This window comes from Aethina tumida, chromosome 1 (genome assembly GCF_024364675.1).
Source record: "Aethina tumida isolate Nest 87 chromosome 1, icAetTumi1.1, whole genome shotgun sequence".
Lineage (NCBI taxonomy): Eukaryota > Metazoa > Arthropoda > Insecta > Coleoptera > Nitidulidae > Aethina > Aethina tumida.
In genome coordinates, this window is record NC_065435.1 from 73,395,975 (window position 1) to 73,421,961 (window position 25,987).

The following is a 25,987-nucleotide window of genomic DNA, read 5'->3' on the forward strand; positions in this document are numbered from 1 at the left end:
GATTTTTTTTTTCTGGAAAATAATGGTTGAAGTTATCGGAACTCCGAATTTTTTTAACCAGATATGCGCTTCTAAATAATAAGTCTTCTCAAAAAAAAAAAAAAAAAAAAATAATAAAATTTCAACATAAAACTAGATAAAAAATATTAAAGTTTGTAACAAACCTTGTTTTTGTACTGTTTTGTGCAGTGTTTACATCTTAATATTTTCAATTATTGTAACCTCAACAATTTTTATCTGGTATTTTGTTGTTTCATTCGAAGTATACCGTATGGAAGTGAAAAATATCGAAATATCGGTGAATTGCGTGAACGGATCACAACGGCTGCCTATAATCTGCGTCTCCGGGAACAGCAGCAAGGGAGAACGTTGAAACTAGTGCGACGAAATTGGATAAGACAGGTCCCAGTTTGCATGCAGATCAATGGAGAAAACTTTGAACAACTTTTGTAGAGTAAGGTTTGTTACATGCCCTGAAGGTGAAAGAAAAATATTTCATTGTATTATTTAACAATAATTTTTAAAATAAATCAATAATTATTTTAATTTATATTTATTGTTAACTTGTGCAATAAGTTTGAAATCAATAAAATTTTTGAGTACAGTATGAATGGTGAAGCTCCATAAACTCCTACTTTTCATTTAAAAATTTGAGGGTTATAGCTATCACTCGAAGCCCACATAAATGTGGGAATTTTTATTGCACAATTAAATTTCATAAGTTGATTTGATGTGTTCAACTGAAGAAATGTGTAGGAACACTATAATATTCTTGTTTAATTTGTTGTTTCGGTTGTCTATGTACGTATAATTATAGTTAATTTTGGTTTGTTGGGTTTTCGCCATGGATATATATATATATATATATATATATATATAGTTTGAAAAATTATATGTACGCCCTCTTCAGACATTTTTAGAAGTAGAGAAAGTTTTTCCGTGTACGACTCAACAGACCCTTTTTTTGTTTTTGTTTTATGTAAGAAAGGTGTAGCGATACTGTGGACATTGCATTTTGCCAGTGTTTTTTTTGTTAAAAATAAAATAGTTTAAAATTTTTGTGACTATCAATCAACGAACCCGTCGTAGAAGTTGGAAACGGTGCTTTCTTTCGACGCGACAAAATGTTTTCAATTTCTGAAGACACGAGTTTACGAATTCCTGGAAGATATCCCATAGGACAGTATATGCATGACGGTGCTCCTCCCCATTTTAGGCAGCAATGTCATCAGTAACTCCCCGAAAATTTTCTATATTATTCCGCGGGAAATTGACCTCCAAGATCACAAGATCTTAATTCATGAGATTTTACAGTATAGGGTCAAATGAAAGGGAGCGTATATGCTCTGCCAGTTTATAACATAGAACAATTATATCAAAGAAAATTTAATTTAATGAAATTAGCCAAAAGCAAGGATTGGGCCGAATAGTATTTTTACTACAAAAAAGAATAGATTTAGATGTTATTATATCATTATTACGTTTAACTGTAGATATGTATTTTAGCATAATAGAAATTTAAACATGATTGTAATGAGATTATGAAAATATGAGAAAAAAACAAAATTAGAAATTTAAATTTGAGGTGTTGTATTTTATTCAGGAAAAATTATTTAGATTTTCTTCATTATAGGACGTGTTTTATTTCCTATTTAAATGATGTTTGTGGGTAATGGATATGTGACCGAGCGTGATCCTGTTTTTGACTATTTGTAGATTTGAACCCAATTGACATTCAGCTCTACGAGAGTTAACATCAAAATCCTATACTTACACAGAAATAACAAGTTGTATTTCCATAGAACCCATAGGTTCATACCATTTTGGAATTGGGAAATAAAACAGGTGAATGTACAGGAAACAGTTAAGTCAACAAAATCACAATAAACCGGATCTCAAACACACAGACCTACAAAATAAAAAATTAAAACAAACTTGTCGAGCAGAAATAGGAACAATAATGGGAGTCAACCAACAGCAATATTATACTAAGATAACCAACCACCCGGGCTTGGATTATTTAATGGGCAACTTACCTCTATGGAGTTATTTTATTTTAAGTTCTCGTTCATTTAATGCAACTCTTAACTTCAAGAAATACTAGAACATAATATTTGCCCTAAACAAACAAGAACATTATATTTATTTGAAGTCATAGTTTCTGATAATTATTCCAGTAAAAATAAAACGATTTTTAGTAATTTGAACACATTTATTCTTAAAAACAATTACATATATAGCTTAGAAAAATAGAAAATCACGAATTAATAGAACAATAAAAGTACAAACAGATAAATTAATAACATTTATATACAAGTCAAAATTGTAAGAATTGTACGTGTTGTAAGGAATATAAAAATAAGTTAGGTCTATTTGCTACCTAATATACGGTTTTTTTATCGAAAGCACAATATCCATTAATACATATACGAGTATTATTGTACTGCAATAATAAATAAATCTCGTCAGCGACAATTAAAGCCATGCATTTAAAACTTGTACCTTGTGTAAATTTGATCGTTTTGTTGATTTTGTGGAACACGTTTATCAAAATATACAACTTTTTAAAATCGGTATAAAAATATATAGTTAAAAATCACATTATTATCGAATGCAATAGCACAAAAATATAATCTAAATTTAGCATTAATATTAAGATATTCAGAAATCGCCGCGCCATGTCAGCAGTGAATCCAAAAGGAAGATGGCACCGTTGATGATGGCCAGGGAAGCTTTGGCTAATCCATAGTTTCTCCACTCAGTACTTCTGTAGTCCTTGTAGATTTCAATGTTCAAAGCGCCAGCAGCAACGAAAATGGCACACCCAACCAGGCAGAAGAAAATATCGATCCTTCTATTGATTGGGGTTGACATCAGATAACCTATATAAAAAATATTTGTCAGAGAATTGATACGTTTATGCATTTTATTTATCTTGACCTAGATCATAATAATAAAAAAATAATTTATTATGATTTACCTGCAAATCCACCAATAAGAATGATGGTGTATCCACCGAAGGCCACGCACGAGATAGTGTCAGCATTGAAGTTGTTCGTTACACTTTTGTAGTGAAGTCCGATACAACAAACGGCGATTGCCTGTAAAAAACAACAGAAATATGATTAACTACTGAATTTGATAAAAATAAAATGCGAGAAGTCGTAATTCCATACACGGAACGGGACCTATTTACGTTCATATTATGAACAACGTCATAACCTTGCGGAATCTCATGAAAATGTTTATTTGCCGCGTTTCTTCAACGAATGTCGAGTTATGGGCCATTTATGTGAACTCGGTCAAGATCACAGTTTAAACAAATTTAGCACATTGAAATCGATTAATTGGTATTTTTATGTAGCCAATTATTTATATTTCAGCAAATATTTACGGTCTTATATTTTTATTTAATTTTGTTTGTAAGTAAACAAAAACCTTGTTTCCAACAAGTTTTCGATAAGTTTGTGGGTTTATTTCCTTACATGTTATTGAAATTCGTATTGCGTAACGACGTCCACTTTGGCGTCATACCATTTTAAGTTTAGTAATGTAATGTTTCCTTACTTAGTACAATACAAATACTATTAAACAATTACACCTACAAGTATAGTTAGTTTTTATTATAGGTGCATGTCTCAATATATCTGTTTTTCGAAATAATTTTATAATGACTGATTGTTGGTGTGAAAATTTTATATTTTTAACTGAAAGTTTATTCTTGGAAATAAAAATAAAACTAAAAGTCGGAATACAAATAAACATATTAAGTTTGACACATCAAAAACATTGAAGTTTAAAAATAGAATATTGGGCCAAATATTAAGAATATTAAATATGAAAGATTGAAACGAATTAAGAATTAGAACGGCAGTAGATATTAACATTTAGTTTGGACATCGGTCACTATGAGTTCATATATATTTATAAATGTTACGACGCGCTGTTGCATACATTATCATTAATCAGCCTGCTGCCGTTGCAAATTAATTTTTGACTTAAAGCTAGTTCTATTAATACCGAAATAAAAATTTTTAATGTGTGTATTTGTTACGCCCTCAAAATTTGGGCGCCAATTTTTAACAGTTCAAATTTTCACATTTATTAATATCATCATATTATAAATAATTCTCAATATTCACATAATTTGTTGTTCCAATATAAAAATATTAAGTTTATATGTATCACACTTATTCATATATTAAATTAAATTAACTGGTTGTGAGTGAGTCAAGTGACGATGGTAAATATTTACTTAAATTAATGCGGTACTTAAACAAAAGATCATAATATTTCAAAAATTCATTCTGAATAAGAAATAAACGTGACAACACACAATTATCTTTAAATAGCACACATTGAAACCACCACAAAAATAAATTAATCAAATTAGCAAACATTTGTTGTTGTAAATATTGTAAACAAGTCCAATCAATTTCCAATCTTGGAAAGTACAATTATTTTTAGAAAAAAATATTCAAAAACTGAGACTGAAATAGATCAGCAGATGCAAAAAGTAAAATATAAAAAATGTAAAATCAAATAAAATTCCATGGTCAATTTTGATCTAATTGGGTACTTTTTCAAAACGACTTAATTTGCAATTATAACATGATAAACAATTAATTACATACCAATTCTAAAAACTTGATAATCGAAAGCCTGCTGACTGCCATTTTTGTAATTTTTCTACCCCCGAAACACACTCACACAAACCAATCGATAGACGTTCACTAAAAGCGCAGAGGTTCTCGAATGAAATGAAGTCCGCTTTGTTTGTGAATTTCATTCGAAAAGCGCTGTTTCAGTGCCGGAATAACAAGAATCCCGTTGCGTTATTCAAAAGTGTTTTTGATAAGAGTTTTATCTTGACCTTCAGATAGGAGAATATGTTGTTTACTTTGTTCTGATCTCATATAAATTGTTTTTTATTGGTTTAATATACACCTGATCCAATTTAAATTTATTTATTTGATGTGAGTAATTTTTTTATTAAGAAGAGAATAAAATAAAGTTCTTTTTAAACGATACTTAGTCCAGCTCTGGTAGTAGTGACCAATGAAGGTGTAGGCCCGTGACATATATATGATGTCATCATTAAATTAGTTGACCTACGCTTTTGTATGCGTCGGTTATAGTTATAGAATCATTTTGGAAGGCCATCTGCCCATTATTATAATTTTGACCATTTTGGAAATTAATATGATTCCTCTCTATTTCCTGTTTTAAGGAAGTGATCCCACCCTACAATTTTGTTGGGAAGTATATACCGGTATGTTACGTATACCTTACATTATTAAATAAGTATACCGATAAGATGATAAATATTACTTTGCTGTAGTAAATTAGTAATAAATAAAATAATTCTAATTACAATCAAAGCCCTGCGTAATTAAAAACTATACAAGGTGTTCCATAACTTATCCGATAAAGTTTAACCACATACTCACTGTTATATAAGAAGTCCATTTAAAAAAAATGTAACAGAGAACAGAAAACGAGATGAAAAATAATTCAATCCATCTATAAAGGTTGTTCGAAATTGTTGTCTTTGATTTAAATGCAAACTTTGGCCTGCTGAATCCAATTTTAGCACACTGTTTTTAACCTTCTATATAGGGTGTTTCAAAACTTATCCGACAAATTTTAACCACATACTCACTGTTGCATAAGTAGTCAATTTATCATTTTTTTAATGAGCATCTTACAGTGAGTATGTGGTTAAAATTTGTCAGATAAGTTGCGAAACACCCTGTATATTTCATTAAAAATCTAAATCAATCATAATTGTCTCAAGTCTTTATTTTATAACTTTTTCTTTAATATATATATTATGTATAATACACATTTTTTCTAATTATATTTATTTTTAAAATAAACTAAAATATTTAATGTTAGGGTGCTAAAAATATGACTTCAGCAAAGTAAACAATATGATAAAAATAAACATTGCGGCATGAATCAGTTTAATTAGATTTTAAGAAGGTGGGGTTCTGTGCTATACAATTACGTTGTACACCTTTGGTCTTGAATCTGGGTTACTCACCATTTACTTCAAGGTAAACGTCATCGTTATGACATAACTGAATGGTTTCGGTATAGGTAGTAGATCGTATGATATCATCATAACGTAAGAATAAAAGTATTTTTATTACGCTTAATTAATTTGTGGAATGGAAATTTGTAAACATGCGATAATGTTTATAAATAGTTGACAATCAATCGAAAACATGTGGAAGTGTTTGTAATAAAAATAAGACAAACATGGAATAATTGGAAACATTGTTGAAATTGTTTGTGCGTATTTTATTAAATCGTCTTTTTTTTTTAATTTGTTAAATTAATTGATTTTTATAAAATAAATATTTATTGTTTTTAACCTCATTGAATATAGAAGGATATTGTCAACACGGTATGTTTTAGAGAATTGTCATTATTAGTTTAATCATTTTCATTAGGAATTTTATCTTTAAACAATAAAAATTCCAGACTAAAAACCTTTTTTACAATTTAATATTTAACTTGAGTAATCGGTTATCAAAATTTATGAGAAATGACAAAATTACTCACTTTTGTTAGATGATTCAAATAAGTCATGATAACTATAATTATTATTCATATGTTAAATAAAGATCATAAGGGTCACCAATAAATTAATATTCTGTATATTATGTATTTATATCTATCCATATTTAGAGTTTAATTCATATTCTAATTATTGATAGCAAAAATTAATTAATAAAGATGACTAATTTCCATATTTTCGTTTAATTAACGTTATCTCATCAAATACTTTTCCCAACTGATATATCAATTTATTATTAGCTTGGACTTCATTAGTGAAATTGAGTATATGACAATGAGAAGTTAAAATGTTAAATCATTTTTTTATATAAATTTCTGTTCAACGAACTTTTGATCCAAGTTACTTTGATAAAATGTTTTTGATAACCAGATGACATCACGGTTTTATTAGATAATTGGAAATCCTATTGAAATATAAAACCTACAATTACTTGAACAAACACTACAATGTGTAGAGATTTCATTAGAATGTACCCACTAAGTAATATTTTATTCGTTTACTTTTAAGGAAGAATTGAAACATATTATTTTAAAACAATACTTTATTAGTATCACATACAAATGTGAAATTACATTATATGTACAATGATATTAAATAAATAAATAAAAACTTATCACTTTTAAATGTACAGTATCTTTTTGGCAATGTCTTTATACAAACCAACTTTAGAACATCATCGCTTTGAAGATTTGTTAAAATTCTTTATGTAAAAATTGTGCAAAGATACATTAGATATGATATCCATTCAATTTGCTCAACCACTAACAGAGAATTTTACTAAAATTAACTGTTCAAGCAATTAAAATGGACAATCAACAATTAAAAACTGATAATCTATCAACCTAAATTCTAAACTTATGGGGTTGGTTTTTCATTTACGTTTTTATATTACAAGATGATTTTTTTACAACACCACTTTTCACTTGGGTTTATTTTTTAAGTCTTTAGGGTTCGTGATTTGATTTTTTCGAGTTGTGTTGAAACGCGCTAAAATTATATCTGTTACGTATTTATATCACAATATTTTGTCGTTTCAAGCTGATATTATTGAGGAATTGTAAACTAGACACTGACATCCAAAATATTTAAAAGGATCCATTTTTAACAATATTTGGTTTAGGATTCTGTAAATTTACCATGTTTTGGCAGTCAGTAATATATAGTACATATACATTTACACTGGGAAGTTTAACAATAGAGGATTGATGAATACTGAAATTGTAAAATAACACTATATTTGTGCTATAAATTCAGTGAGTTCTAACACTATCAACTTCCTACATTTTCCTAATCTGTAAGACAAATTGGATTATCCATCAAGCCTTTGGTAGTTCCCCAAACCAAACACAAACGCGTGACAAACAACTCACCGAAAAAAACCAAAACTGTCTTATAAATATAAAGTTCATTATATTTGTATTAAGGCTTTGGAAAATTGAACAAGGAGGTTTATTTTTAACATCACTTCATCTAATCGTCACCGCAACAATATCTGCAACATCTTCTGCAGATGCAGACGCAACAGCAACACATCAAGACGATCACTGATACGAATGCGACACCGACATAGATCCAGTTGATTTCCGGTGCTGAATCTTTTATGCAGAGCTCCGGTGCCTCATCGCTAAACGCTGTTCCTGTAACAAAGAACAGTCCGATGCCTCTTTGTTATTGTAAACGTGTTTCATTTGATTGCTACCTTTGTATTCCGTGACGTTTGGACAGTTAACAATTCCATTGCAGACAAGTCGTTCTGGAATGCAAAGTCCTTGTTCTCCTGGACACGCGAACTCACATCCATCAACCAGATCTTGAGCAATTCCTCCGTCAGTTAACCTGTAGAATATAAACAGTTACAGGTTAATACATATTTATAATTATTGTTACCTCGATTGCATTAAGCTGCCATCTACATTTCTAGGAAGATGGAAGAGTTCAGTCCAAGCGATCTTGAATGCCGCTCTGGTGGGCGATGTCCGACCGATGAACTGAATAGTAATGCTTGGGTCTGAACTGTCGGGACTAAGTTCAGCTGATGATAAAATAGGCAGCTCCTTCGCCAAGGAGACGTTCTCCCCGCAGAGGGACAAATATGGATCGAGACGACCTGTACATGGGAAATCGGCGTTAATTTTATGCAAGAGCATGTCTTGTAATTTCGTTGTCTGAAGTGAACGGGGATTATGATACTGATGGGACGTATGAAGTGATCTCTGTCTACACGAGGTAAACGTTGTACTAGGAAATTGGGGCGTGACTAACAATAAGACAATGTGTAATATAAAATATATTTACCCTTCAAAAATATGTCTACAATTCCATCGTCGCAAGATTTGGATGAAAATTTAATCCTGTCGAAATGCAGCCATAAATCTCTATCTCTGTTAACCTTGATTTCCCAAATACACCTAATCGATTTGGGGGGTTCTACATATCCTATAGCTTCGTAATATGGATAGTGGATCTCTCCATCAGTTGCTGGATGAATAATAGGCGGGCCACAAAGTGGTCCGTGTACGAACTCATATTGAGCCTCAAATAACGGCGAGGTGTGCTTGAAGTAACTGAGGGCTGAGTGTGCTGAATCTACGATAAGTTGTAAATTCAATTGCTCGCCCTTTGATATGACTTGTGTGGGAAACGATTGACGGTTGCAGAGACAAGACACTTCTCCGCTTTGGGCAGCTTTACTAAGCGATATTTGGTGGGTTGCGTTACCACCACTTGGGTTTGGTTCCCAGATTATTAACTTATCCACGCGATCTTCCAGACAATTTGTGCATGGACCTGGATTGTATGGGTGCTCTTTGAAATAAATGTTTGTTACTGTGAGTATGACTCTGGCGAACAGTCGTTTGTCTGTCACAAATCTATAGAGGCATTGAACATCTTCATTGGATTGAGCTTGTTTGTAGACTAATGTGTTTAAGGGAGACCGCACCCATCCCCTTGTTTGCCTCCACGAAGCAAATACTTCATCGCATGGTTTACCTGGTACTGGTTCTCCTAGTTTAGTGTTGTTGAAGAAGTCATAATGAGCCCAATAATATAATGAAGAGCTAAATTATAAAAAAAGTAATGAGATTATATGTTGAAATTAATTTAGACATCATGCTTACCCGCTATAACTTCCAGTTTTGCTTTCAAATCTTACGAAAAGCGCGTTGCCAGTTGATACGAAATCATGTTTTTCCATAGCCTTAGAGAATGTATCACAGAAGGTTTTGATAATTTTTGAGTCATCGGGCCAAGAGGCGTCATACAATGTTAAAGATTCGCCACAATCTCCTTCTATTGGCTGGATAGGTGATTCTATTCTGTTTATTCTAAAGCTAGAACGAAGAATACGAAAATGTTTTTATCCTTTGTTTATTGAAGAATAAAATGCAACATAAGGGGTAATTAAACTAAACGCGGGTGTTGTTTAACATCTCTACCCGCTTGCTAGTTCATTGTTCAATCTTATTAAGTTCCACACAGGTACAATACGCTTGTTACTCTATTGTGGTGAAATGTTGCGCAAAACAATATAAGCTTTTGAAATCCAAATATTTGAATATTTAATATTGTCTAGTCTGTTTAATTATACAATTGTGTTAATCCTATGCCATTTAAATGTAATAATCTCTTGCAAAAATGTGTTTTCTGTGTAATGACAAACTCCAACAGAAATTTGGAAGGGTTCATCTCCTTTAGTGATCAGCCAAGCAAAAAATAGCGTATGCGAAATTTACTAAGCGCATTCGGTGACATTTTGATTACAAACTCCAGCATTTCAGCCATAAGCTATTTGATGGGACTAGATCACGATCGCGCGATAACAGTGAAACAGCCATCAAAGAAGTGGCCGTATCTCCTGGTCGCATCTAGTCTGGAGAAAATGAAGTGGATGCACCGACATGCACCGTCGTCGTCTACGGATAAAGTAGACGTCAAATGTGTCTCGGAAAGCCCCATTTCCATTTCGCTTGCAGGACCCTTCAGTTCTCTGCCGAGGTCTCGTCGGTCCAATCGTAATCCCTGGGATTGGGGGATATTTAAATTCGGATGCGGAGACACTGTTACCTATCTGATCGGACATAAATATGATGGAAGATAACGTGGGATGTGCGAATGCTATTTGAAATTGCAATTTCTTAATGGATGTGACAATCAGTCGTGTCAAAAAGTTTGTTTCGACGAAATTATCTGAATTAACTAAAATTCATTGAGTCACATATAATAAAATACCTCAAATTCGCAGAGTTCGGATGAGAAATTCTTGTAGTTAAACGCGATATAAACAATTTGATCAAAGCAGAGACATTTCCTTTGACTCATTTATCCTGAAATATTATGGCGAACATCCGCGAAACTTCCCCATAAATATTTCTGCAGTTTGCTGTTCTCCTTTTTGCCCCGACATTCGCCTGGCTCTAAGGCATGGAATCCATATGTGGATATCGGCGATGCAAATTAAATTTCCTTTAATTCTATTTTAGATTCCCCTTCGTGTCGATGACAGCGCGATCGGAGATCGGGGGCAAAAAGTGTAACCGCAAGATCGCAAAATATACATGCATGAGTTCGGTGTGTATTTGCCTAGGGAGATGAAATACAAACCGGTTTTATGTCATTGTTTGCGTTCTGGTGGGAAATAAATAAAACGTGCTGCTTCCTGCATTAATGAATAAATTAAAGTTTACTTTTTGACTTAGTTCCCCCACCATAAATATTGTACAACTTTATTTTACACAATATACTCAAATGGATTTCATTTTTTCATCATCTTCACAGAATAATAATTAAGAAAACTTTTTGGTTGGAGATTTTTCTCAATTCTTTCTCAATCATTTATTTTGTTATTTAAAGTGCTTACCTAGGGAAATACAGTCTGACAATCTCGCCTTCCTCGCCCTGCATCAAGTAAGTGCAGCTGGTGTGGGGTGGATACCAGTGCGCGACCGATAGAAAAATCCCTTCGGAATCACCTGAGGCCCTCAAGCTTTCAGACGACAAGAGCCAATCACATGTGCCGTTCCTGCTGCCCGCCGTGTCGACATGTCCCGGCCAGTTGCCAACGTTGAAGTGGAATCCTGTGTTGAGTAGAGGACCTAAAATCACACGTTATTTTATTGTCTTGTTTATTGACGGGCCAAACAGAGTAAATCGCCATCGTGTTTTAATGCGGAAACGCGGGACCTGTTAGCGTCACTGTAAACTATTGCACGTCCACGTGTCAGGGAACAGTTGCGAGAGCTGAATTGTTAGCGAGAGACCTGCAAACGGGCCTAGATAAACATTAGACTCAGACGATGTTTGGATTTAATCATGTTGAGAGATTTGCAAAAGGGATTCGGCGACGATAAAAGAGCGAAGCTTATGTAAGAAAAATAGCCAAAGAGGTGGAAGCAATAAGTAAAATTGGCTTCGCTTGGAACTGATCAAGGGCAGTTGTACCATTACGGTGTAATGCAAATATCACCAATCACGAGATGGTGAAGTGAATTACAAGTTAATTGATTTTATATGAACGCTGCAACTATAATAATACTGAAGGTTTTCCACTTTTATAAAAATTTTGAATTTACTATTTGCAATGGACGGTTTGTGTTCAGTTGTAAAGTTGCAATGTTAAATAATTAACCATTCATTTTGGTTGCGTCGCTTGCATATACTGCACTATTTGTCTTTTTTGTTTATTTCTGAACCTTTGTTATAATTAAACTGTTTCGACGTTGTCGAGTCGTGTGTTACCTGATAAAGTCTCCCCTTGTGATTTATTTCGAGCTGATGTAACCCGGCGCCTCCTCTCTTCCTGGTAATGTTATTTCCGCTTAAAATTCTCGAGCTTTCATTTAGTGCTAAGCACAAAAGACGTTCGACACAATAAAACAACGATAAGACTGCAAGTAAAAATATTTAACGGCGTTAAACGCTCCAGCAATGAGCGCGGACTTTATCAAAATCATGCATTAACCGGAACATTCTGGATTGTTAAGCTTTAACTGCAGGAGAAGCGAAGGAAAACAACAGTGCAATTCTTTGATGGCTATTGCCGGTCTCAGGTTTTTGAGCTGACTGGCAATAAAAGGAAGAGTTAGTGTAGCCGCGGTGTTTACACGGCCCTTTTCCTTCACATGCCGTTCGAAACCGACACGATCTCAGACGTTGGGTCGACGTAAGTGGAAAGCTCGTTCGTAAATATTTTAAACTGATCCATCTAAAAATAAAATGCTAAATTATGTAGCTACGTTCCGAAAGAAGGTCCGGGTTGTTTATATCTGATATTACATGCTGAATATTTAGGGTTGCTTTAAAATTAAAATATACGAATTATGTATTACATACTTTAAATTCGTCTTATAAATTACCGAAACGAATTTGCGAGGATTCCGATTGATAGAAGTGAACTGAAATTAAATCAGTTGCGCGAACACATGTCCGATAATATAACGAAACGGAATGGTGAGCGACCGTGCCTATTAACGGGACCAATCGACGGTTATTACCTGCTGGTGAGGACACGAACTCGACGAAAAGGTCCTGCGAAGTGCCGATAATGGAGTAGGGGAACTTGCCCATGCCACAGAACGTCCCTATTACCGGACTGAACTCGTTTTTTCCGTCGTAGATTTTTATGTAGTCGTAGGGACAGTTCTCTTGGCCTGCAAACGAAAAATAATAACACAATTAGAGTGGGAAACAACGACGTTTATGACTGTGAATTATATAAAAAAGACGCCCGGAATAAACATATAAAAGTTTATGGGGGTCGTTCTATGGTGTATTTATTAGGAAGGGGTGAATCGCTCTGTTTGTATTTATAATGTATTGACGTTTAGTGGACAGTGATGATGTTTTTTAGTCACAATCCAATAATATTTTTGTCTGCTGCTGTTGTGTAAATATGAGGCTTGTATGAAATTGCAAACTTATAATCAAGTCCACTGAACAATATTACAAAGATTATGGACTGGAGATTGGGACGAGGCGTAAAATTCAAAGGGCTGTTTGTAATCAGATAAACTTCTTTGCATTAAAAAGTAAAGTGTTTTTTTCGCACTGAATAAAACATGAAAGTAAGAGGGATCCGGCTCGCATAATGCCAAAGTGTCCTTAATAAAATTAAGAAATATTTAAGCTTTGCAGGTAGTGTAGATTTAAAATGTAGATAGCGTGGGCTTTGCCTTTGTGTGGCAACTTATTTGAACATGAAGTATTATAAGATTACATTGAAACCTTTCATTAGGTTTGCAAATAAGTTTACACATTAATTATGCAAAAATTAGGTGTTTATTCTGGCTTATTACGTTGAAACCCTGATTATTTGTACTGGCTTTTGTTTTAAGCCCCGCTCACCTAATTAGCCAACGCTGTATAGACACACAATGGAAATTATTTGAAAACTGAAAACTACCAGCCCGCTGCATTACGTACCGCTCGTTAAAGTTTTAACTTAAAACACGTGTCGAGGAAACTGTCGCCGATATTCATATTTGAGGTTTAATCCTAGTTCTTGGCCTGTTTTGTACCAGGTATTTGCATCTAATTTACAGGCGGAAACACGTCGGCATAATCATATTTGGCGAGCAAACATATTACACTATCTACATACAATGACAGCACTTCCTGTGTGTTTAGTAAATAATAATATTTTAGTAATGCGAGAAGACGTTTATTACATGGTGGCAAATTAACAGGTGCAAGAAACTTTGTCTTCAATGAATTTGTCTCATGTAAAATCTTGAATATGTGTGTAGTGTCATATTATATTGAGAACGCCCCTTAGATGCGCAGGTATTTTGTGCGCAATCCTTTGACCCTATGGTCTCTATAGAAAGGAGATAAAAATGTTCAATAATCAATTTTATGTTCTGTTTATGACCATTTTTAATTATACCTCTTCAGTTGCCTTTTATGTTGAAAAACTCTAGGTTTTTGTAACACATAAACATTACTATGATGGCTTCCAAAATGTTAAAACATTTAATATTGGTAGTATTCATCTGTTTTCCTTTCTTTATAACTTTACTTTCCGTTTCTCAACTTAAGGTGTTACATCTTAAATTACAAAGTGTACCTTTTCTATGGGTTCTTAAATGACCAAAAAATGAAATAAATTGTTGTTGTTTGAAAGTCTATGCATTAATTCTGAAGTCAAAGATTTGGAAATAAGTTCTTACCTGATGAGATTGGTCGCATAGGACAAGTCATGATATTCTCGCATCTCTGTCCGTCAATATTGAATTCCTCATTCTCGATATATAGTTTAATAAAAGGCAGTCTTGTGTTCAAGTAATATCTACAGTGTAAGTTTCTAGGATAAACCCCTGGATACGCCGGCGACTGGACGTAACACGTCTGGAGACGACAGTCTCGGAACATCCTCTCGCAATATGATCTGGAACACAGAAATGATATGTATCAGAGAGACCGTTAATCTTTATTTCATTTGCTTAGTTTTATGACTGGGTTTCTTGCTCCACTGAGGCGAAATACTATTGTAGTCGAATGTGAATTACTGAAACCCTCTGAAACCCTCATGAATCGTTATTAATATTTTAGAGCTGAATTTTCGAAAATTATAATAGTAAAAACTCTCTTGTTTCGCTTAACATCTCATTATGTTGCCGTCGACATAACTGAATAACTGGCTTAACCGATAGGTCATTAACATCTCTGCAACGGTCGTCGATGTCCGTCGACTCACCCTTGCACAACTTCTCCTCTCCTGTTCGGATACAGCTCCGGATGCTGTCCGTAGCGCAGATAGACGACTAGCTGCTGCTCGGCCCGCGTGTCGAAGCTGAAGTACGTTTGGTCCGTGAAGTTCTCGCTGTGGAATACGACCTTCACGAACGACGTTTCAGACATGAACGTCTGCGGTTGCTCGCTCTCGCCACAGAACATGCCTGGCTCCTTCCGGTTGCTGACATCCGTTTTTGCATTGCCGTCCACGATCTGAAATCAAAATGTCTATCCTAAGTATATTTATTTATTTCGATGTTATAGTCTGGAGTTTTTCTTTTATTTACTACTTGTGATCTCTTACTTATTTTATTAGATTTACCCATAAAATGTTATAGTTAATTAATAAAATTGAGCTAAAAATCAATCTATAATAAAAAAATTTTAAATTTATTTACTTTGATGTTAGAGATTTTCCAGTATTGAGACAGTTTACGTATCACTACATTATAAAATCAATATCCGGATACTGACATTTTAATTATTCTATCTTTAATGTCGCAGTCGGGAAACGCGTCCATTTGATGTTGAACACAAACTATGTATTAACCCGAATTGATTTTTAATATGGATTTCAGTCTGTTAAGCTTGGAACGTTCAAAATCCATTATAACTTATAAAATGGTTAAGGTTTGGCGTTCTTCCTAAACTTCAAAATAAATTCTATTTTATGATTCATGGTATCACGCCAATTTATCTTGTATTAACCTAGATTTCCTAAAAATTACATAAACAGAAAAATGCAATAATTTTTATTGAATTATTATTTAAATAATTGACATAATAATGATTTATATTTGATTTTATTGTACCTAATCTACAAATTTTCTATTAGGATTGATACCAAACAGAATCAGCCTCATATAAGGGACGGCCCTCTCCCTCAACAAGTTAATTTTAGCTAGAAATGTATTAGAAACTTTTACACTGTCCGACGATCCGTATACTTCAATTCCACCAATGTGCGCTTCGGGAAGTGCGTCTTTACCAATAGTTATCGAAACATCGATCGAAGTAGCTTTTTTATACTCATTCGTAACTGTGGGAATAATGTTCCTAACGAGCTGCTTGTCTCCTTTTAAACATTTGATTGTAACGCGTTTCTCCATTAGAGCGAACGCCCCTTGTAAAATGTAACCTTCCAAAATTTTCTGGTAAGTTGGTACATCCTTCATTTTCATTTGTAGGTTATTAGCTACATCCACTAATATGCTGTTGATAAAATTATCTCGTGAATTCAGAACTGCGATTCTTGCTTCGTTCTTCAATTGAGTTCTCAACACACGCTTTTGCCTTTGTAAATCTCGCTCTTTCTTATGATAATATTTTAATATTCTCAAACACTGATTTTGTGCTATGTTTCCTTTTTCTACAAAATATTCCTCTTCTGCTGACAAATCTATTTGTTCAATTTTCTTTTGAGCATCTGCTTCTATGTACTCCACCATTCGCGTTAATCTTTGTTTTGCCTCTGTTTCGTTCATCTTCCACGTTTATTTTGACAAGATTTTATTGACATACGTCATTCGAAATGAGTCACGCTGGAAAGTTAGGCGAAATGAACGATGTCTCCAAACAGTTAAATCACATGATAGCATTCATAGATCAAGAGGTAAAGGAGAAAGTTGACGAAATTAATGCCAAAGCTGAAGAAGAGTATAATATTGAAAAGGGAACTTATATTCAAAATCAGCGATTGAAAATTATTGAGATTTATAACAAGAAAGAAAAGCAGCTGTTGGCTTTGAAACGGGTGCAAAGGTCCGGTATGATGAATCAGGCCAGACTGCAGATACTAAATAGGAGGGAGGAATTTATTAATGATATTTTTGATGAGGTATCAAATAAACTATCGGATCGAATAAAAGACAAAACAATGTATAAAACCGTTCTTAAAAATTTTGCTATACAAGCCGCCTTGATATTGCTGGAACCAAAAATTTTTTTGAGGGTGAGAAAAGAAGATGAGTCTCTGATAAAACCTTTGCTTAAAGATATTAAGGCCGATTATAAAGACAAAACCAATTGTGATATTGATATTGCTGTAGATACAAATTATTTACCACAAAGTGGTCTTGGTGGACTGGAAGCATATTCTGGCAGAAGAGAAAGAATCAAAGTGACTAACACATTCGAGTATAAATTAACTATGTTAAAGGAGAAAACACTGCCATATGTGAGACTTATTTTATTTGGCATGAATAAAAACAGAAAATATTATTATTAGACTGTCCTGTTGTATTGTTTATTGCTATATTGCTCTAATATACTCTGTTATTTTGTCCTGCGTGTAATTTTCTTATTTTGCATAATAGAAGTTGGTGGTCGTCAAGGAGAAAATCCGGGAGAATCAAAGGAGCGGTTTTATAGCTGTCTAAATTCTATTTAGAGTAGCTCCAGGACAGACATGTGAAAGGGGATTGTTTTTTTTTTGTTAGGTAAAGTAGGGTTTTGCAAAAACAGTGTTCAGGAAGGAATATCGAAAATGTGACATATTGTTAATGCGGACACATCAACTTTTCGTTTTCATTGTGTCGTCCTTTCGGAAAATTGTCTATCAAACAGTGTCCCGATACAAACGCGATAACATACATTGAAATGACAGTAATGGCCCGACAGAAAATAGGAATACTTACTGGGAGATATACGGCTCTTGAACGTTTTATGACACGAACGGAATCGACGAACTGGAAGGAAATCGAAAGGGGAACCAGACCAGAGGGGGAATATAAATACAACAAAGGATTCGGGAGATGATATGGTGTGTTAGATCCTTGGCAATATATTGATATTTTAATGCATAAATTGGTTAGCTTATGACTATCGTATGACACCAAAGTATTTTGATGAAAGAAAGTAAAAAGTATCAAAAAAATTATACTTCACGTTTTAAAGTCCTTGATGTGTTTGAAAACATGTCACGGGGTAAACATCAGCAGAGTCGCGAGTTTCGTGTCCGTAGATAAATGAAGACGTTTACAGCTTACTGGATACAACCTGCCACCAACACTGGCTGGTTTTGTAAATGAAGGGATGAATTGTATTCGGAAAAAAATCTGTAAACTTGAAAATATGCGGGCTCCCTGTTCATTTCCTATGAAAATTACTATTTTTGTATTGTATATTTATTTTATATCGTTAATATTATTTTTGTACGCGTAACGAGATTTACGTTGATATATCGAGGTTTACTCGTTATTTGATTATAAATCCTTTTTGACGTGAAACATGATACTTGATAAACATTTTGAATTTTTAGTTACAAAAATAATTAGTTAGTATTTAAATGTCACAAAAGATTTATGTGTAAAAAAGCGCTTTGTTGAATGTTTTCCAAATTTTATTACGGCATGAAAATTAATCGCTTGAAAAAACAGACCCATAAACGGATTTAAAAATTGGAATGTTCGACTCTATAAATATATATACATATATGAACGTTAGTTCGATGGCGATCATCAAAATAATAAAATAACACTGACAAACTATAATGTTTTCATTAAATGTTAAATAAAATTAGCTTGTTTATTTAATTCAACAGTCGACAAAATTATTTTATACACATGAAAAGTTTTACTGATTAATTATTTGCGCAATAAACAAATTGGAATGACTGAAAAAACACATTTTTATGCTTATTTCGAATATTTGTAGTTTTTGTTTAAATTACACAATTTTGAGTTAAATTCGAACGGCAGTTTTGTTTTATAAAAAAATATATGATATGTTTCATTTTGATATTTATAGTTTATTTTTGTATAATAATTTATGTAAGATGATTTGATACTGCAATCAATCAGAGCTTAACTAATTACTTTTTCTGCAACCTAAAAGATATTTAATGAAACACTGTGGTTGCTAAAAATGCAGACTCGTCAGCACCTGAGATTTATGGATGAACTGGAACTAATTGGCGATAATATTATTCCTTTTCAGTTCGTAATTACCAGTCATTCATTAAAGTTTATATAATTTGTACAATTTTTAAATTAATTTCAGAAATCTCCACGCAGCATTTTAAGAATCCCTTGCAAATTTCGAACTTTTTAGTAAAACTTTAACAATCGATATTTCATTTCAAATAGGTCGCTCGTAAAACATTAATATGTTAAATCGTATGCAACAACACGAATAATTAATAACTCTAACCTAGTATAAATAGTTTAGCATATTCAACTAATGGTTAATTATTTTACAGACATGATCGTTATCATGTTCTTTTCATATAATTATTCGACAAATAGTTGGAATAACAGAGTTTATTCGACTTATCTTCCTACAACTTCTCTTAACAAGGGTTTGAGTATGATTAATTCATGTTCAGACATGTTTAGGATTCAAACTATTCCGGAAATTAGGAAGTTTACACGCCCAATGCGGTAATATCATGACACAGTTTTCTAACTGTCAGGGTTTGTTGAAATGTTGCAATGTGTCTAAGAAATTTCATCTTGAATATTTGGTACAGGAAATTAATTGATAAGGTCATTTATACAAAAGACCACTGCATAAAATGAAGATTCATTTAGATTTATCCTTAAAATCTGTTCACATTAATAAATGAAAATATCAATATTTTTAGTTTCTTATTAACCAGAGACTGTAGACGAACTGTTTTATAATTGTGTAATCTGGGTTGCGTTATTTTAGGCGTTTATTGTCGATGTCAAATGAATTTATGAAAATCCATCACGATCAAAGCGGCCCGTCATTATATTTTGCCTGAAAGTCAAATCCAGTAAAAGTGAAAAACGTGGAAAAGACAAAAAGGGACGTTGCCCTGACAGACTAACTCCCCATTGTGGCTTGTTACGTCTTGATTCAGGTGGAAGAATGATAAATAAATAAGGGAAACGAAACGCGGAACGATCCCAACAAAAGAGGATACGGCCGCATAAATAAAACAAACCGGTCCGAGACTTTATCCCGGCCAAATTCAAATTGATTTTATTGCCATCGGTTTATGAAATTTTATTTCGAATGATATCTATCACTGAGATGCGACTGTTTTTGATATTCCTAAGTCTTTGTTTGAGTAATATTGTCTTTATCGGCAATATTAAATTATGTATTGAGGGGTTTTAGGAATATCTCATGTCAAAGGAAGCTTTGTTTTCAGTTAAATATAATATTGAAAAATATGAGTTAGTATACAAACACAAATAATAATATGCAAATATATTTAATATACTATATATAAAGAGATCTCATTTTTATAGTCACAAACTTAAAATAATTTTGTATCAACAGTATTTCAATTAACAATTCTTTTAACTAATTTTAAATATCCGTTTATATAATTAACAGCAATAATATATACAGTTCAGAAAAATGTAAGTTTTGCATTTACGTTCCAAATCAAGTTGACAATAAAACAACAGATGTTCAAATAAAAAACACACACGGCTATATTTAAAATTTCAATGGGGCAGTAAATCCTGATAAACAAAAGGGTCATACGTTGACCTTCCCTCCCGTGATAAATAAAACATTCCGGTCTCGGTTCCGCAGCCCGCAAAAATGCGAACACACCGTTTCAGCTTTTCAAAAATTGATTTTATTGTTATCGCTTTATGAAATTTTATTTCGCGTGACAGACGACATCAATCATGTTTATGAACTCGACGATGGCGTCACGCTTGTTGTTTTTCGAATTTAAATGGAGAAATATTTTTAAAAGAGTCCGCGGTTACTGCGAGAACGGAGATAAAACCCAATCGACCCATGCTGCATGGGCCACGCAAATATGAAACATTTATTGATGAGTGCGGTAAAACCGTTCACGTTTGCTTTTAGTTTTACTTAATATTAAAAATTCATTATTTATGAGAAAAGACTGGAAATCTATTGAAAGAACAGATCAATATTTAAAAATAGTAGTAATAGTAAAAAATGGCAATTGTGTTTGCAGCTGGATCTACAAAGATGACCGAATTTGATAAACGATCCGGACTGTTGCCATGCAGAGTCGGTAATACTGATCCAGCAATGATAATCACTCATCAAATAATCCGGAGCCGTTCTGCAGACTAGCGGCAATACAATTTGTAGGAATTTCCTGCTATCTTTGCTCGCTATAATTTAGTTAGTAACGCACACTCACGCCCTAATCAAATCAAACGTTATCAGCTTTGTTTGCATATGCGACAATATTCGTGGGCCAAAATTAATCATTCTATAAGTGCTGGAATTGCACGATTTAACCCAATGGGGTTAAAGTTAACACTAGGTTTTTTCTTTGACAAAATTTACTAAGGAGTTGCGGAAACATAATTACCCTGCTGGATAATAATTTACTGAGGGAACGTCAATGTGTTTGGAAGACTGAATTAATTTGTGGCTGGTTATAATTTCCTGCCTAATAAACCTTCAACCGCTTCAGTGCGGCATCCTGAAAATCCGCCTACAGTTCCTCAAACCGAGTTTATCCTAAGAAACTACACGTTCAATCCCACATGATAATTAAATTTGTCACAGTTAATAAGCAAAGTGGGTTTTGCACACACTCACCCCATTATTTTGTGACAACACATTTTTATTGTGTTATTTGGTGCACAATATAGTTAGTTAGTTATAATGAAACAAGTGTAACTTATCCCATTTAGTTAAACAATGGGGATGAACAGTGTTCGATTAGTAATCGGAAGGGCGTTACAGCACAAAACGCAACAAGACAGCAGGAAATTCCTGGAAAGCGAACAAGCAACCAGGAAACGGTTCAGCAAAACTTGCGTAGTCCTGGTCGTTTCATTTGGGTAATGATTACACCGAAGCCGCAAATTAATTACATCTGTTTGAGTATAATCATTTTAATGCTACATTGAAACTGAACAACGCATTATTTGTAATGCATTAATAACATTAGAATCACAAACAACAATAATGTATCGATTTTTTTTTAAAGGGGATCAATTATTTGGGGAAAGGGAAAAATATTCTAACGTTTTTGAACGTCCTTAACAATGAATCGTAGGCATTTTTGGACGACCATCAATTATGATATCAGCTTTACTTTTAGGATGGAATCTACAAAAAATTTGAAAAAAAAAAACGTCATTACAACATCATTTGTGATACCTATAAAGCTCGGTAATAGACGAATTCAAGGTAATATTGCTTTTTTTATTAAAGCTTACACCACCAAAAAAATGCAATTTTTTATTAGAATTTTTACCTGTTTCTGAAGGAAAGGGTGTCGTAATATTGAAAATGGTCTTAGAATGATTTCCTTGGGTACACTTAATTAGATTTATTTAGTAACTATCTGGACTAGAAGCTCTTTTGAATGACTAATAAAAAATTACAAGTCTTGATTAAAGTAACATAATATATTGGTAATACAACAACATATTAATTTACATTAGTGTGGGCGTTGGTAACCGATTTCGACGTCGACTTTTTCTTTGAAAATACATCAGATGATCCTGAAAATTTGAATCCGGCTACTGGAGGATTTGAAAAAGTCAATTTTTTAGTAAATTTCAAAAAGTTCTATCTCATGTTCTATATATCTTAGAGATTCCAGTCAAACGGCATTCTTTTATGAGAACCCTCTACTTAAACTTATTTTCAAGTTAGCTGGAATATTCCAACTAAATAATTGCATTAGCTAAATTTTAGCTGATGTTTTCAAAATGCTCTAAATTTTGTTGAACTACTTTATAATCTTTCGAAAGAAATCATTCTCACTTTTGAGATATTGGCATCAACAGGTGTAAAATAATGGTTAATTCGTCTTTGAATTTCGGTGTGGGCTCTGAAAATATCGTTTAATATTCATATATTCTATTATTGTTTTGTAGGATTTTATTGAAAATTTAAATCATGTCATCATACTAACAATAGCCTCAACGCCATCTTCAATATAAATTCAAAAATTATACGAGGTACGATTGCAGTTTTGAGTTTTTAAATGTGAAATATTTACTTTATACGCCACTTAAATGAGTAGCAACAATAACACAAAATAATTAAATTAGGTACAGATTTCTGACTAGAAAATAGATAAATAATTCATTAGATAAATGAAAAATTATTCGCAAAAATTATTTTATACAACACAATTTTTGAGATGTTTGAAATTTTAGATCCAAGCTCGATAACATAGAGCTTATTGGGAACATAATAGACTAACTTCCCTAACAATTTTAAGCAAATCGAAGTTCTGAGAAAAAAGCCATATAGATAGCCATTGGATGGCTGTGTAATAACGAAATCGAGATAATTAAGGAAAAAATGGGTTGATATCAACAGAATACATCTCCACAGAAAGTAGCAACAGTTATTTAATTCTATACTTCAGAATCTGTAGATTTGAGAGCATTTTGAAAACAGGTAAAATTTTACTAACGCAGTTGTTAAGTTGGAAGCTTCTAGCTAAGTCGGAAATGAGTTTAACGCTAATATCTATTTTTGTCTTGATAGTAGTTCACAGAGAAGAATGCCGTTTGAATGGAATCTCTAAGTTATAGAAGATGAGGTACAAATTTTTGAAATGAAACTTTTTTCAAATTTTAAAAAATTCTCCAGTGTCCGGATTTGACTGAATCGAGCACAAATTTTCAGGAACATCTTTATTTCTGATGAACTATCAAGGAAAAAATTGGCGTCCAAATCGATTAAAAAAATAATTAAATTAACTAAATTACCTTTTAAATTTCTTAGTATCACATTTAATTTATTTTTGATGTCTCACGACGACAACAACTCGCCTTATATTTTGCTGCTGCTTTATATGCCAGAACAGAACTAGATAAAATTAACTTAATTGACTTTGATCGACGAAATATTTTATGTACTTAAGCAAAAGGCGACTGTTTGAGTTGATAATAAATTTATTGACACAAGTGACAGAACTGCCGTCTCGAATTAATTTACATAGTATCTGTAACTTAATTGCATGGAATAACCGAGATTTTTTAGTAGAAAACAAAATATTTCAGTGGATATGAAATTTTTTGTGTCGTCTAGACGTACATTATAGTCTTTGTTTACTGTTGTCAAAGATGAATCGATTATTTAGCATGCATGCTATGAATATAATGATAATTTAATTTTTTCGTAGGAACCTTTGAAATTTTATCAGGCACTAAAATTTTATTAGAACATATAAAACAATCTGAAATGACCCTTTGAATTAATTCAGATTATTACGCTTAATTGGATTTGTTTATATAGAAATTTTACTGTCCCGCCACTTTCATTTAGCACACTGAAAAATATAATATAAACATAAAGACGGTTTATGGCTCTATTTCTGGACAGCTTTATGATGAATTTAAGTTTCTTTTTAATTTTGGTTTTGTTGGAACTTTATGTTTAATTAAAAGTTTATTGTTCAAGTTTTTAAATGGGCGATAATTCTTCTTTCATTATTTTGGACATGTGGCCAAATATGAAAACTATGAAAGTGTTTTATTAATGTGTAAAATGTATATGGAATAATTAATTAAATAAAAATTTAAAGGGTAATATTAATAAAAAAGTTCAAGAGTTGAAACATAAAATAATCGACAATAAAACATTTATGACAACGAGTTTTTAAATTATAGAGGTGTTTTAATGCCGGCAATATTTTTGTTGGCTGTAAAATGTGAGAATTTGCTTTAGCCTTCACATATGGAATTATCATAATTTCCTGCAAACATTTCGCATTTTTACGACCTGAACCGATATAATCGTATCACCCCTAAAAGCTTCACAAGCGCCGTTCCGAGGACTTCTGTCACCGTTGACTTGGATGTACAATAAAGATGTGTACATCCAATAGAACTTCGAAACGTCTTATTCGTCGGCAAACTTATTTATTATTTGTCTCGGCTCCCCCCACGACACTAAAAGCAAACGTCGAATTCTATTATTTCCCCGTCCAATGTCAGACACTCAAACTTTGTCGTTGTTGCTTGTTCTCCGTTTTTTCTGATAACGTTTTTGTCAGTTTCCTCCCATCTATTATCGGCCGTTTACCATCACGTTAAATCACGCGCGGAAAAACTCACGGTAAAAAGTCCATGTTTAGTTTTTTCGGGACACTAATCGATCGCACTTACAAACCAAAATCCACCTTTCGCCCAATTGGCCACGATTAAGGGATCCCGGTGTGTTTGTTGATGGCAAAGCGATATTTTAGGAGCCGCTAAACGGCGCTGTTCCCCAGTCTCTCGCGTCCCGAAAGTTATTTTCGAAAGTTACTTTACTCAATGGACCCGAACAGACAGCGGTGGAAGTTCGGCATTTGGGAATGCCCTCATCACCTATTGATGAATCCGTAATACGTTACTTAAATAACTTCCCTTGGCCGCCCATTAGGCCCATTAAGTGGGTGAGCTCTTCACGAACCCTTAAATGATACATACCGGTCAAGTCAATATTCGGAACGGGGAAATTATTTTATTCCTGACAGACCGATAAATCAATTAGTGGACGAATTTTTACTTGATCAAATTTTTATAAATTTTTCTTGATAGTTTTTATTTAAAACAACACAATTAATTAATAAACATTTTTATTAATGAATATCTTAGTAATGATAGCAATTTGAGAAGCTAGCATGTTTAAAGTCGTATAATTAAGTTAGTTTTAAGATTTGCCTTACAAACAAATTACTTGACTCTTGCATGACTATTTTCCTGTTTACGTATTTTCCTTCTCGTCTATTTAAATTAGATTTTA

General features: G+C 33.0%; 2 protein-coding genes across 2 annotated transcripts in view; both read right to left on the reverse strand.

The window, feature by feature from the left end:
- Window positions 1–2,191: 2,191 nt before the first annotated feature.
- Window positions 2,192–4,792, reverse strand: LOC109596035 (uncharacterized). Its single transcript, XM_020011485.2, has 3 exons — window positions 4,635–4,792; window positions 2,981–3,101; window positions 2,192–2,882 (listed from the first exon to the last, which is right to left on the reverse strand). Exons 1-3 carry the CDS (start codon window positions 4,674–4,676, stop codon window positions 2,662–2,664), a joined length of 384 nt encoding a protein of 127 aa, XP_019867044.1. The 5' UTR covers window positions 4,677–4,792; the 3' UTR covers window positions 2,192–2,661.
- A 2,341-nt stretch (window positions 4,793–7,133) lies between these two features.
- LOC109596034 (uncharacterized) overlaps window positions 7,134–25,987 on the reverse strand; it is a 124,948-nt gene continuing 106,094 nt past the window's right edge. Inside the window, exons 3-11 of the mRNA XM_020011484.2 lie at window positions 15,279–15,529; window positions 14,752–14,969; window positions 13,078–13,233; window positions 11,445–11,679; window positions 9,706–9,918; window positions 8,882–9,645; window positions 8,474–8,693; window positions 8,286–8,422; window positions 7,134–8,223 (exon numbers count right to left, since the gene is read on the reverse strand). Of these exons, the coding sequence (XP_019867043.1) occupies window positions 8,057–8,223; window positions 8,286–8,422; window positions 8,474–8,693; window positions 8,882–9,645; window positions 9,706–9,918; window positions 11,445–11,679; window positions 13,078–13,233; window positions 14,752–14,969; window positions 15,279–15,529 (2,361 nt within the window). The 3' untranslated portion in view covers window positions 7,134–8,056. The remainder of the gene's footprint in view (window positions 8,224–8,285; window positions 8,423–8,473; window positions 8,694–8,881; window positions 9,646–9,705; window positions 9,919–11,444; window positions 11,680–13,077; window positions 13,234–14,751; window positions 14,970–15,278; window positions 15,530–25,987) is intronic.